This window comes from Ctenopharyngodon idella, chromosome 14, assembly GCF_019924925.1.
Source record: "Ctenopharyngodon idella isolate HZGC_01 chromosome 14, HZGC01, whole genome shotgun sequence".
In the NCBI taxonomy this organism is placed as follows: Eukaryota; Metazoa; Chordata; class Actinopteri; order Cypriniformes; family Xenocyprididae; genus Ctenopharyngodon; species Ctenopharyngodon idella.
This window is the reverse complement of record NC_067233.1, coordinates 24,669,712-24,685,036: the sequence shown is the minus strand read 5'-3', so window position 1 is coordinate 24,685,036 and position 15,325 is coordinate 24,669,712. Positions and strand designations below refer to the sequence as shown.

Genomic DNA, 15,325 nt, shown 5'->3' with positions numbered 1-15,325 from the left:
CTCCAAAGATCTCACTCTCATGAAAATGAATCAGTTGAATCTCTGTGAAGGTTTTTTTCATGCAGCTCATTATTGAACATCTGGAAGAATTTCATCAAAAGCAACTGTACTTTGTTTTCTATTTATTTAGACTTTACTTAAAAAACTAACCATGTTTGTTTGTATGTGTCTGTCACGTGACTGTCATGTGTCCCTCCCTCCAGCTCCTATTGGCTCAGTGGAAGTGTCAATCAGCTGCTCCTCCAATGGGATGAAGTCAGTGTCCTGCTCCTCTGACGGGGATCAGCTCATCTACAGCTGGACTCTGAATGGAGAATCACTGATGGATGGAAACACCACCATTCAGCTGAATGAGGAAACTGATGGAAACATCATCTGCAGTGTGAAGAACCACGTCAGTCACCGACAGAAGAACATTAGAGTAAAACACTGTCCTGGTGAGATTATTTCTGTTCAACTACAGATATCAACAACACAACATTGTTTGTTTGTTTGATTGATTGATTGATTGATATGTTCATTGGTTGATGTGTTTGTGTTGTGTTCAGAGTCTGTGGTGTTTGTGCTGGTCTGGAGTTTTCAGATGATGGTTCTGTTTGGTCTGTTAGGAGGTTTTCACATCTACATGAGACACACGTCAGGTCAGAGACATTTATGATCATCATTATGGATTTGACATGCAAATATTAAGAGTGTGAAGATGATGATAATGTGATGCTTTTAGGAAAGAAACAGGAAGATCAAAAAGTGAGAATGAGAAGATTTAGAGAAGGACATGAACACACAGCAGAAGATTCAGGAGTCCAGCAGCAGATCTCATCACAGCTATGAGAAATCCACTCCTTTTGCTTTCCTGTTTCTACAATGTTTTCAGGCGACGCCAACAAACGTGAACATTTCAGAAGATGGCAACTTTGGATCGACACACAAATTTTTAGATATTATCCTATAATATTTTAATATTATCCTTTTATTGTAATCGTTAAGTGCACAAGTTGTAATTTCTGCCTAACATGTACGCTGTGTCTGCTTCACTGAAAACATGAAGTTAACTAACGAACATGTACTATATTATAGCTGTATATTACTGCCATATGGATATTACTGTGACACAATCATCTCTGGCTGATAACAGAATATTTCCTCAATTGTAACATTAAAACAAGCATTTTCTGTAAAGCTGCTTTGAAACAACATGTATTGTGAAAAGTGCTATAAAAATATACTTGAATTGAAAAAGCTTGAATTCAAAACTGTTCCTCTTGATCTGTGTGTGTTTTGTGGTGTCTGCTGTTTTGCTCTTCGTGCTTTTAAACTGCTTGCATTGGCATTTCTTTTTTTTTTTTTTTTATGAAGATGTTTAACATGTTTAGCCACATTCGTGCATTTCTTTACAAAATCTTTGTCACTGTAGAATATTAATATTCTTTAAGAACAGTAAATTGAGTCTGTGTTGAAATTAGGATGAACTTTTTGGCATGGAGTTACATGAAAATCACTATATGAATTTAAACTTTCTGCAGAAAAAAAAAAACAAAAAAAAACAAGCTTGTTTGATTTTTTTTTTTTTTTAAAGAGTTTATTTAATATAATTTTCATTTTAATTAACAGAAAGTGCACACTAATCAAATTTAAACATCCGGAATTTCTAAATAGTTATCAAATAATACAATTAATTTCAGTAAATGAGTCCAGCTGTAACTCTTGTTTCCTCCTGCAGATGTCGCTAATAACTAGAAAAGTGTCTGTCTTTAACACAAATTAGTTAAACATTATAGACTTATATTACTACGGAGCGTTTATTTTACCGATTTAAAACTGCACTACAGAGCTTGAGCCTCTCTATCTCCATCTGTGTGTGAAACAAAACTGCATGTCATGTGGAGTAGTTTGGAGTCAGTTGTGTTTCGCTCTTCTGTACAGATGAATCTGAGGGTTTGAGGAATCGGTTTATATATAAAAATGTCATATAATCTACTACTATGTATTGTATCTGTCGCTGTAGATTATTCCCTAGAAGTTATCCACGTAGCTAGTTTTGATTAGTTCAAATCCAACGCAACACTTCCGTGTTTACGGATATGACGTAAGCAATTAATTTCCCACAAAATAGATTTTTTTAGGCTTACCGTAGTGAATCGAGATAAAGAATTAGTGTTCTTTTTCTGTCAATAATAGATTAGTGAATATTCTGTTTGTTTTTTTCTAATAGATGAATGATTCAATACATTTTTTTCGTAATGCAGCTAGATAAAAGTGTAATAAATAAATAAAATAAATAATTAAACTTAGAAAACCATGATGAAATGAGTGCAGCTGTAGTTGTAGTTTCCTCCTGCAGGTGTCGCTCTCTATGAGCTCTGAGCAGCTCCAGAACTCAACGCGTCTCGTGAGTCTCAGGTCCAGTAAACAGAAGATTGAGTCCAGACGGGCTGAAGGTCAGAATCATCTCTTCATTCTCTCTCTCTACAGACATGAAACACTAAAACATCATCACACACTCACTCAACGAGAGGAAGACATCACAAACAGCCTGCTGTAACAGTCACATGTAGGGCTTATTCTGGTTTAACTCTCAATTAAACTTTCTAAAGCAGTGGTTCTCAAGCCTGTCCTGGAGTACCACCAGCCCTGCACATTTTGTATGTCTCCCTCATTATCGCACCTGATTTAACTCATGAGCTCATTAGTAGAGACTGCAAGATCTGAAATGGGTGTGTCAAATATAGGGAGACATACAAAATGTGCAGGGCTGGGGGTAGTACAGGACAGAATCACTAAAGCATTTGATCAATACAGCAAAGACAGTTTTATTTGACTTGGAGTAAAATCTCAGAAAAAATAGTTTGCATAATTTGTTTTTTCACCTCATTTAGAAACAAATCCTTGCCTCTTGTTCTTTCAAATAAGATTAGCACTTTTTAGGAAGTGTACTTGTAAATGTTACTTCTTTTACACCTTTCTTTTAGTTTCACTGTGTTTTTTAGATGTATTTTTATTGCAAACTAACATCATGTTCCTTCCTCCATATGAGGGAACTTCCTCTTTTCTCAGTGAAGTGGTCAGATATTTCCTCATGTGTGAGTTCAGAGTGAGTCTCGCCGTGAGGAGCTTCATGAGAGCCAGAACACAGACGGACTGAAGAACAGACACTCATGTCTCCATCTGAAGCTGCATCCACACTCTTCTGCTGGGATTGGGCTCTTCTGGAAACTGGACTTTAGAGAAATGATGCTCATCTTTGGACTGCTGCTGCTGCTGCTGCAAACTGCTGCATGTGAGTCAACTTTCAGATCAAACTGATCATGATGTTTAATCACATGATTCTCTGAAATAAAAACACTGTAATATTACATTAAGAGTGTTAACAAAACAGTCTGCAGTGATCTAGTCTTAGTGTTTCTGATGTTATTTATAATGTGTGTTTGTGGAGTATTAACAAAATGTGAGAGGAAGTGTTTCTTTCTTAGTGTTCATTGGGCTAAAAAGTTTGATATTTGTTTATTGATTTATTGATTTATTTATTTGGTAATTCATCAAATTATTTCTCCTTGTTAAATGTGATGTCATAAAGATCAAGACATTATTATAAAAGAGAGAAATGTCTGAACAGAAAGTGCCGGACAAACAAAGACAAATTCTGCATTACCAGAACGTCACTTTATTAACATTAATAAAACATTTTATAAACAACAAACTATGTAGACAGTGAAAGCATGATCAAACTTTAGATTTTGCTTTTTGACTGAGGGCATACAAACTTTTACTTTAACATTTATTTTGTATTACACACTAAACCAAGTTAAATCTGTCCAGTAATATGATTATGTTCAGTAATTCAGGATGAAACCTAAAAAAGTGTTGAGCATTTGTGTTTATGATGCAGATGAGCATCACTTCAGATGAAAAAAGTCTTCTGTTAAACTTATTCTTCTGTTGAATATTTATATCAGCAATGACACTCTGACTCTGTAGATGTTAAATTGCAGAAAGTTTTCTGTGATGGGTAGGTATAAAAAGTCATTATGTCTATGGAAATTCCCCATAAAACCTGAAAACCCTGTGTGTGTGTGTGTGTGTGTGTGTGTGTGTGTGTGTGTGTGTGTGTGTTTTGTTCTTCAGGTGTGGAGCGGTTCTGCAGGTTTAATCAGTCAGATCCCTGTTACGCAGCTCTGGGACACAAACTCAATCTGCTGATGGTGGACACTAGTAAATATGTCCTGAAGATACAAAAGAGAATAAACAACAACCAAGATGATCCAGTTTGTAGAGTAAGGAGTGACAAGATAAGGGAGACTGAATGTGATCTTTTTAATAACAGAACTGAAGTGACAGTCATTAATGGGACTCTGATAATAAACCGTGTGATCAGAGCAGATTCAGGGATTTACACTTTAAGACTCGAACACTCAGATGGCACAGTAACATCTGCATATCTTCAAGTGAATGTTGAAGGTACAGTAACTCTCTCATCAGACTCATTACAATCTCATGATCTCCAAAGATCTCACTCTCATGAAAATGAATCAGTTCAATCTCTGTGAAGGTTATTAATTATTATTGTTATTGTTATTATTATTATTATTATTTAGACAAAAACATCTGTACAAAGACTATTTCAGAATTAAAAACTTGCATGTTGCTTACTGTGTATTTGCCTACTGTTTAAAAGTAGTATGTGAAAGCATTTCAAACAGTAATTTGCTGCATTGTTGTCACATGACTAACCTATGCTGCATGTTTAATTCAGTGATGTCCAGCTATCATCTCAACAATAAATGTGTTTAAAAATGTCTTGAAAATGACTCTGATACATAATGAGTTGTGTGACTGTACTGTCATGTGTCCCTCCCTCCAGCTCCTATTGGCTCAGTGGAAGTGTCAATCAGCTGCTCCTCCAATGGGATGAAGTCAGTGTCCTGCTCCTCTGACGGGGATCAGCTCATCTACAACTGGACTCTGAATGGAGAATCACTGATGGATGGAAACACCACCATTCAGCTGAAAGAGGAAACTGATGGAAACATCATCTGCAGTGTGAAGAACCACGTCAGTGACCGACAGAAGAGCATTAGAGTAAAACACTGTCCTGGTGAGATTATAATACATGAATGTCCACATATTTGCTAAACAACAGCAACAGCAACAAGAGTGATGCAGATGAGTGAATCTCACAAAACCTGTCAAGAACATGTCAGTCACATTTCACCTCAAAATCAAAGAAATTATATTTTGTATGAAGAAAATGAGGATGTTTTTTTGCAATGTGACATCATAATACACTCCCTGAATTTTCTTTATTCTAATCTTCCAGATTTGTTTTGTAAACACAATTATTCACAATGATAATTGTTATTTGATCCTTATTACTGTGATTGCATATGATAAATGTTTACTTAAGTGTAAAATGATGATTTTATTTAGCATAATTTAAAGACAGATAAATACTACTATTGTATATGTTACAATTTCATAATATATATTTTTATAAATGTTATTAGTTATAATTATTTATATATATTATATAACATTTTCCTCATCAGAGATGGGATTTGGAGGTAAATGTTATTTTCCAAAATATTACTTACTATTTACAGTTTTGCTTTTGATTTTGAAGTGAAATGTGACCTGGATGTGCCCTTGAAAGGTTTTCTTAGATTGAGACTAATTGATTCTCTTAATTGACCAATGATTCTTCAAAATGATTAATAATCTCTGCAGTCATTTGTGTTGACGGGGTTTAAGTTAATTGGTTCAGAGAAAGAATGCAGGTGATTCTGCAGTGATGTTTTATTACAGGACCAACAACTACTGCAGCAGCTGTGACCTCTAGTTTGACCCCTGCACAGACCAGTAGCACACAGGCACCAGATCATGGTACGAGTTTATCATCAGCTGATACCTCTCTCACCCCCACCCCCACTCAGAGTTCTGAACCGTTTCCTTCATGGAAGTGTGAGTGTTGAGCTACAACAAATACTATAAATAAACCTAATAATAATGATGGTAATGAGAGGGCCACAGGCTTTTCTGTAGCTAAAATGATTTTTGAACTAATTTACTTTGCTATTAACTACATTTAGTTGTTGTTCTTGTTGCTGTTGCAGTTGATTTGAATGAACTTTTAGAAGCATTTTTGGAGTTTGTCTCAAATGACCTTGTGCTTCTTTCGTCCATAGTTATAAAAATCTCTCTGATTGTTTTGGGCTGTGTTTCGCTGATCCTGATTCTGCTCTTCATCACTGCATGTCACTTTTACAAAAGGAAACAGCTCCAGTCAACACCAGGTCAGTTCATTTTCAACTTGTAATCACTCGGTTAAAATGTAATGCTGTAGCTGCAAATGCAAGCAGCAATTACAGATCCAAACACATTGGTTAATATACAGTATCTCACAGAAGTGAGCACACCCCTCACATTTTTGTAAATATTTTATTATATCTTATACAAGCTGTACACTCACTACTTTACATTGTAGCAAAGTGTCATTTCTTCAGTGTTGTCACATGAAAAGATATAATAAAATATTTACAAAAATGTGAGGGGTGTACTCACTTCTGTGAGATACTGTACCTCAAAATGCTGAGAAGATTTGTGGCATATATGTTATATATGCTGCATAGATTTGCCAAGACAATTGGTCCAAAGGCCAGAAGTAGAAACATTACAGGTGTGGTGAAGATGATCTGAGCCAATTTTAGTGGAGGTTTGACAAACTTTGTCAGGTGAGTCATGAAAGAAATAACCCCCCGCAAATTAGTTCAAAATGGCAGAAAGGCTTTGAAAGGCTATTGTTCCTCAAGCCTCATGAATATGTAGAAAGAAAAATCTTGAATTTAAACCTGAGTATTTGACTTAACAATGATTTTTGACCATTAATTTTACTCATATATGATCATGATATGCATAGCAAGGTTAAAGTCATGTTCTAAATTTTTGTATTTTTGAAAGTGTTTGTATTTTCACGATGTTAGTTGGTATGAAAAGATTTACGCCAGCTCTCAACGTATAAAAGGTGTGTAAAACATCTAAACATTTGGGGTTCTTTTGTGCAAACCAATGATGCTGCAATTTGACAACACCGTTTTATATAATAAAATATATAATAACAAATTAGTTAACCTATTAGTTAAATGTGAAAATAAATTGCTAGTTGTGAATGCATGCCCTGTTTATGAAAGACTGGAATTCATTAACGTATATGTTTAACTATAAAGTTTGTGAAGCGTTTGTGAATCCAGAGGAGAGTTTATAGGACAGTACATTTTACATGTAAATTAAAATGAATTTACTCAAATATTAATGAAAGTTTTATGAATCAGGTCCAATAAATCTATGGGTGGAGAAGATTCTGTCCACACCTTTTTGTTGATGTGATGTCAAAAACTTTTAACCAGCATTATCTGTTATAGAGGCTAGTTTGAAGCTAATCCGTTAATGACTGAAAAACAGATTGGAGTCTATCTGTTGCTAATCTCAGTTTTTCTCTTCAGTCTCTGCTGGAGATACGGAGCTCGTGTATGCTCAGATCTCTCACGACAAACACAAAAAGAGTGAAAAGAACAAATCAGGTAAGAGCGTATCAGTTACAGTTAAGAAAAACTCACTAAAACTACATCATTTACAAACAAATACCACACAAGAATCTATCAGCTTGTGTTTTATTAGTCTCAGTCATTGAATTAGTGATGCTGCCTAAAACTTAAGATTCTTTCACTCAATGTAAATGAAAGCCTTCTAGTTGATTTGTCATTGCAGATTGCTCTCAATGTCATCACCCTTTTTAGACTAAAAGAAAAGATAATGTAAAAAGTAGTTTATTGGTTGCATCTGTCTTTTGAAATCATGTAGTTTACAGTTTAAAATCTGTTTAATGAATTCAGTAATGAAGATCATTTTTCTCAAACTGAAAATATATGGTGTCCAATAAGTGAACACATCTTTTCACCTTTATTTGAGTCGAATATTTCGCTCTAAATCAGTCAGACAGTTCAATTATGTTGCTTTCACATCTCATGTTCAATGCAAACCTCTTAATACATGTTTTCAAAAATGGACAATTGACTCTTTCTACAAGATGACGGAAAGATTTAAATTGCAGTGTTGACATCAGCCAAGCTTAACCATTCAACACTTTTTATTACATGAATTGTTACATTTTAAAGTTTAAAGGATTAGTTCACTTTCAGATGAAAATTACCTAAGCTTTACTCACCCTCAAGACATCCTAGTTGTATATGACTTTCTTCTTTCTGATGAACACAATCAGAGTTATATTAATAAATATCCTGACGCATCCGAGCTTTATAATGGCAGTGAGCGGGATCAATGAGTATGAGCTGACGAAAGTGTCTCCATCTACATCCATCCATCATAAACATACTCCACACGGCTCTGGGGGGTTAATAAAGGCCTTCTGAAGCGAAGTGATACGTTTGTGTAAAAAAAAAAAAATCCATATTTAACAACTTATGAAGTAAAATATCTAGCTTCCGCCAGACCGCCTTCCCTATTCAAGTTACTTTCTTAGTAAGTTGAATACAGAAGGCGGTCTGGCGGAAGCTAGATATTTTACTTCATAACTTGTTAAATATGGATATTTCTTTACACAAATGCATCACTTCACTTCAGAAGGCCTTTATTAAGCCCTCGGAGCCATGTGGAGTATGTTTATGATGGATGGATGTGGCTGGAGGCATTTTCTTCAGCTCGTACTCGCTGATCCCGCTCACTGCCATTATAAAGCTCGGATGTGTCAGGATATTTATTAATATAACTCTGATTGTGTTCAACAGAAAGAAGAAAGTCATATACACTTAGGATGGCTTAAGGGTGAGTAAAGCTTGGGGTCATTTTCATTTGAAAGTGAGCTAATCCTTTAAGTTTAATTTAAATTGTATTATATGAAGTAGAAGAAAAGGATGGGTCAAGAGCATAAATTTGTTGTTCTCAAAGATTGTAATTTGTAAACTGCAATGGAAAGTTTTGGTTGTGGGTGGTAAAATAAGTGCAAAAGTTTAGGCCTCCATTAAAGATGATGAATCTCATACAAATTAGTAAATAAGCTAATTATTCTGTAGTTAAACGTTCATTTTTTTTTTTTTGAAAATCTTGCACAATCTTGATTTGTTCATCATTTGTTCTGTTTTTGCTACTTTTGCAGTAAAACAGTTTAACTATTGAAAAGCATTTGTCAGTTTGCAGTTTTGGTGATGTTGCTATTATTCCCAGTAGACTAACAGAAACTAACAATCTTGTCCTGTCATCATTTCTCTTGTCTGCAGAATCTCTCCCAGCTGCTGATGTTGAATACGCTGCGGTCAGGCCGCAGACAAAGCAGAAGGAGAGGAAGGAGGAAGAGGTTCAATATGGAGAGGTGACGTTCACTCCGAACTGCTCAAACACTCTCCAGGAGCCTAAGGAGGAGTGTGTGTACTCTCAGGTACAAAGACGCTAGTTTCACAACAAAAGTTGTGTAAATTAAGTCCTTGTGTGCATTTATGTTCACTTTGGGAGATTTACAATTTATATAAAACATATTCATATGGAGTATTGGGAAAAAAGTTTTTGTAAATTATTTTTTTTGACATGATAATCGTTCATGTTAATGGTGGTATTATATGTTGATATTATGTCATGTTATGGACTATCCCAGCTAACAAAAACATGTTCTAAGTATGTTTTGCTGATGTTCCTATTAAGTTAAGAAAATGTTATTTCTGAATGTACTCTAAATGTCCAAAAGTTTTTAATGATTTAAAATGTTTTTTTTTTTTTTGGTTAGGCAAACATACGTAGAGGTCAAACATTCCATTTCATCATTTTGCAAACATTATTGGGACGTTAGTTTTGAATGTTCTCTAAACATTCTGAAACAAGTAGTAACATAAAAAACGTTAGACAAGCGTCCAACTAAAATGTTTCCGAAAAAAAAACATTCCATGAATGAGGTGTAAATAATGTTTTTGTGCTAACATTTTGAAACATTATTAAACACCAGATGACTTTGAACAAACATTCTATTAACATTACTGGGCGAACGTTTGTTCATAACTTTGCTAGAACATTTGCCACATTTGAGAATGTCCCCTGTCAGCTGGAATAGAGTGTGAGCTTTAACCGATGTGTGTGGTTAAACTGAGATGTTGAGTAACCAAGCTGAAGGGAAAAAAGAGGAAACCAAATGTGTTATTTTCCATCAGACTAACACTTCTGTTTTAAGTGCTTCATGAATTGTGCTGTGACTGTATAGTGGCAAGAGGAAACATTAAATGAAGAACAACTTTTCATCATGAATCTCGAGGAGGGGATCTGATGTGCACAATTACTCGAAAGTAATGACAATACAGCAGTTGGGTGATTTCAAAGCAATTCAAATTCAGAATTCACAGACAATCTAAGATTAGTTTCCAGCTACTAGTTATTGAAGAGAATTTAACTGCAATATGAGAGAGTTTTTAGGGGTTTAAAGCATGTCAAACATCCGCATTTGCCCATCTGGGGTGAGTTGAAGTATAATTTGATATGAATTTTTTGTGACAGGTTTACCAAAAATGTACAAGAAAATAACAAATATCCCAATCCATATCACAACTTCCATTGCGGTCCTCAATATTATTAAAAAGAATGGAGGCATGTACAAAGGAGATGAGACAATATCCCCCAACTAATACTGATTGGAAAAAAAAAAACATACATCCAATATTTACATTAAAACACACAATATACTATCTATAATCACAAAACAACTATCTTTCAAAGGATTAGTTGACTTTAAAATGATAATGACCCCAAGCTTTACTCACCCTCAAGCCATCCTAAGTGTATATGACTTTCTTCTTTCTGATGAACACAATCGGAGGTATATTAATAAATATCCTGACAGAATTTTCATCAAAAATGAAAAGGTTGTGCTTTATAATGGCAGTGAACAAGGACCAACGAGTATGAAGCTGAAGAAAGTGCTTCCATCCAAAGCAAAACATATTTCACACGGCTCTGGGGGGTTAATAAAGGCCTTCTGAAGTGAAGCAATATGTTTTGTGTAAGAAAAATATCCATATTTAACAAGTTATAAAGTAAAATATCTAGCTTCTGCCAGACCAGGGGTCACCAACCTTTTTGAAACTGAGGGCTACTTCTTGGGTACTGATTAATGCGAAGGGCTACCAGTTTGATACACACTTCTGAAATAACAAATCTGCTCAATTTACCTTTAATTATATGTCATTATTAATAATTAATGATATTCATCTATGTGAAGACACTGATCATGTTAATGATTTCTCACAATAATTATCAACAATGATTTAACAAGTTAGGAAACAGATAAATATCAATATGCAACATTTTATTTCTATAAATCTCTGCAAGTATTTACATTTTCAAATGATCACTTCTACAACATTTTCACTAGCCACTAACAATTTTGAATAAATCATGCACTACGTTGCACCATGTTTGTACAGATTATCAATTATGTAACATACAAAAATCAACTTTCAGATTTTACTGAACGTATCACCAAATCTACAGCATTTTTAACAAAATTATCATATCTTACATTTAACAAACACATTTGTCACAATTTTTCAAAAACTGAATTCAACTGCCATGTTGCCACTGAGAACATCTGGTATCAGTTTCTTTGTCTGTTAGTGGGAAGCCTGGCATTGCATGCTGTCCGGTCTCGTGAAAAAAGACTGCTGTTTGCACAAACCCGCCTTTAACTCGCGGGCTTTTTCCGCTCGTAGTGCGCTGCCCGGCGGGTAGTTAGCATGGTAGTTTGCGTGACACGTTCGGAAATGTCTCTCCACATTGTGCCGCTTTGCCGTCGCCACAGTCGCCCCGCAAATGAGACACACGCAGGAAGAACTCTTCCTCCCATTCAATGTGAAAATGATATGTTTTCTTTCTTTTTTCTGCCATGTCTTCGGAGGTAAATCATCTCCTCACCTTCACTGCGGCAACGGTTGCCGTGGAGACCAGCTAGCTCTAATCTAATATGAAACATTTTTTAAAGTTTTTTTTTTTTTTTTAAATATTGTCATTTTCAAATTCACACCAATGTAAGTGTGATTTAAAAAATAATAGCAACAAAAAAAATTAGATGCAGCTCACTGGTAAGTGGCGCTATGGTGAGCTATTTTTAGAACAGGCCCACGGGCGACTCATGTGGTCCTTGCGGGCGGGCACCATGTTGGTGACCCCTGTGCCAGACCGTAGTGTAAAGTGTAAAACACTCGCAGTTCAAAACGCTTATGCTACAAGTTGAATACGGAAGGTGGTCTGGTGGAAGCTAGATATTTTACTTTATAACTTGTTAAATATGGATATTTTTCTTACACAAATGAATCGCTTTACTTAAGAAGGCCTTTATTAACCCCCCAGAGCCGTGTGGAGTATGTTTATTCAGCTCATACTTGTTGGTCCCATTCACTGCTATTATAGAGCTCAGATGCGTCAGAATATTTTTTAATATAACTCATATACATATACAGTCATATACACCTAGGATGGCTTGAGGGCAAGCAAAGCTTGGGGTCATTTTCATTTTAAAGTGCTCTTTTTAACTGCTCTTTTAAACCTTCCCAACTCTTTAAGCCCTTTAAACACACTGGTAATTTATTCCATGCAGTTGCGCTATCATATAAAAAAAAATTTTCCCCACCAAGCTTTTAAATTGACATGGGCAAGTAGTGTTAGTAGTACACGTTGTTTCGAAATGTTTACAGAAAAGTATTGCAGTATTAATTACTTAAATTTTACTAGCAGAGTAGAGGTCTAAAGGTTCACTCACACTGACTGAGTTAAATTGTTTAAAGTCACATACAGTCATGTAGTGTTGGTTGCTAGTAGACTCTGTTAGTTTCAAAATGTTTACAGAAAAGTATTGCAGTAATAATTTCTTAAATTTCCTAGTTCCTCAAGTACAGAGAGCAGAGTAGAGGTCAAAAGGTTCACTCACACTGACTGAGTTAAATTGTTTGAAGTCACATACAGTCATGTAGTGTAGGTTGCTAGTAGATTCTGTTAGTTTCTAACAGCTAAACTGGTCAAGGGTTCAATTCCCAGATAAAAACTTAATAGCTTGAATGCGCAGTAAGTCCCTTTGGATAAAAGCATCTTCCAAAGACAGAAATGTAAATGCAGACACAACTTTGTTGCATCTTTGCAATAGCTTTGATTAAAAATTGTTAATTTATTTTAGGTAACACGTTACTATAAGTAACGTTGCACCTACATGTCAACTAACTCTCATTAGGGTATTAGTAGACTGTCTTCTTAAAGGGACAGTTCACCCAAAAATGAAAATGTTGTCATCTTTTTCTCGCCCTCATGTTGTTCCAAACCTGTATGAGTTTCTTTCTTCTGTTGAACACAAAAGAAAATATTTTGAAGAATGTTGGTAACCAGACAGTTGACGGTAGCCATTGACATCCATAGTATTTTTTCCTACTGTGGAAGTCAATCTTCTTTAAAACAGACTTTCTATTGACTATAGCTGACTGTAAAGGCCCGTTCACACCGCCCAGACAGATGCCAACAAACAAGTTGGCCGTTGGATTTAGAATTTTATGAAAAATAATTCATGCCCCAACAGAAACCAACAAACGCTGATTGAACAGGTTTACACGGGTGAAAACAAACCCTGACCAACGGCAACGGAAGCTGACAGGGCTAACACACTGATCCGACAAAAACTAAAAAACGGGGGGGGGGTTTGTGAGGTGTGAGTTGGCATTAACTTCTCAAGTACATGCAACTTATTCTACTAACCCGAACCCTACTCCTAACAGTCTACTAATACTGAGGCGAGTTGACATGTAGGTGCAAGTTCACTTATAGTCATGTATAGTTTTTTAAATTTTTATATAAAGTTGGATATAAAATATATCCAGTGTACAGTAAACTCACGTAAAACAAAATATACTGTATAGCAAATCTCAACTGCTTGATTGCATGTAACATTGCAAAATGTAACATAAACATGAAGATATTATAAACATTAAAATTATGATTATTTTTTTTGTAAATTGCTTTGAAACAATGTGTATTTTGAAAAGCACAATATAAAAAAATTGACTTGACTTTAAATTTATGCTGTTAGTGTGAACTCCCCTTAATATTAAACTAATTTGATCCACTTTCACGTTTATCCATGATGATTGAGAGCATGTTTGTCAGTACTGTATGTAAGAGTTCTGTCATGTTTTGTACGATCAGTTTCCTGATCATGTCATGTGATTTCCTGCATGGAAACATCTCATCTTATCCCTTCTCAGTTCAAAAGGTGAATGCTTTTTACAATTACATCTCTGTTGTGTGCGTGCATCATAATGTGTAAATAATTTGCTTGGGTGCATATGAATGAAATTAATAGTTTTAAATGATTATATTTATTAGTGTACAAATGTCTCTAAGACATAAAGGCCTGGTTTTACAGTCAGGGCTTAGATTTAGCCTTACAATAGTTCAGTTATGGCGTTTTAAGTAGCTTTTTTAAATGTACTATAGAAAAAACATTACTGGTGAGCATCTTGAGACAAAACAATGGCTCTGACATATTTTAAGATATGTCAGTGCAAGTTTCTTTCAGTTAAAACAGCTCAAACATGCATTTTAGTCTGCCTTAAGCCTTATCTGCGAAACCGGGGGTATATATCTTGTCAATCTACACAAGCAGTCACCAAGAGTAATATCTGTCGGATGGAGTTATTTTGAGCATGTTTTTGATGTGGGGTTAAAGAGATGGAGATGCTGATTAAGTCAGAGTTGCGTTGCATCTTTATTTTCTACAGCGGCGTCACTTTACAACATCCACACAGTTAATGATTAACATGCATGCGAACACGACACAGAATATCATCCTGCTGTTATCTGCATGGCTGTCAACGAACTTTCACGAGAAAATGGGAAAGGAAATAAAGGATATTTAGTGGAATTTTTTAGCCATGTGACCACATAAGCATTTTATTTTGTAAAGTTTGATTCTCTCCCCTTCATTTTTCTGTATTCTGTTTTTTTCACACTCATCAAGGATTGTGAAATTGTAAAATAGCATAATTAGTGTGAACTTGGCTTCATGTGTAAAACACTTATGTTTGGCTCCTCAATAAAGATTCTAAAGTGTGAAACAAGATAGTTATCTCTTTATTTGTTGAGTGAGATGTTGCAGTAATGGGCTGAAAAATGACTGTAAACACCAGGAAACTGAAGCAAGGACTATTTTTAAAGCATGAGCTGTTTAGGGGCAATTATTTATTTCTCTGGATCATATGCGTGTCATGCACACAGGTTCAGATGCAAGAAGTTCACTAGAAAT

The 15,325-nt window shown here is 35.2% G+C and overlaps 1 protein-coding gene across 17 annotated transcripts in view; it reads left to right on the top strand.

The window, feature by feature from the left end:
• Positions 1-15,140, top strand: part of LOC127494387 (uncharacterized) — a 102,816-nt gene extending 87,676 nt beyond the window's left edge. For 14 of the 17 annotated variants that reach the window (XM_051860253.1, XM_051860250.1, XM_051860249.1 and 11 more), the window contains 7 exons: positions 204-437; positions 4,123-4,455; positions 4,859-5,092; positions 5,800-5,955; positions 6,180-6,287; positions 7,494-7,571; positions 9,285-15,140. In XM_051860253.1, coding sequence (XP_051716213.1) covers positions 204-437; positions 4,123-4,455; positions 4,859-5,092; positions 5,800-5,955; positions 6,180-6,287; positions 7,494-7,571; positions 9,285-9,457 — 1,316 coding nt within the window. In that variant the 3' untranslated portion in view covers positions 9,458-15,140. Of the gene's footprint in view, positions 1-203; positions 438-548; positions 642-724; positions 1,247-4,122; positions 4,456-4,858; positions 5,093-5,799; positions 5,956-6,179; positions 6,288-7,493; positions 7,572-9,284 lie in introns of those variants that run through there. The other 3 variants (XM_051860251.1, XM_051860246.1, XM_051860252.1) reach the window with 3 other exon arrangements.
• The last annotated feature ends 185 nt before the right edge of the window (positions 15,141-15,325 follow it).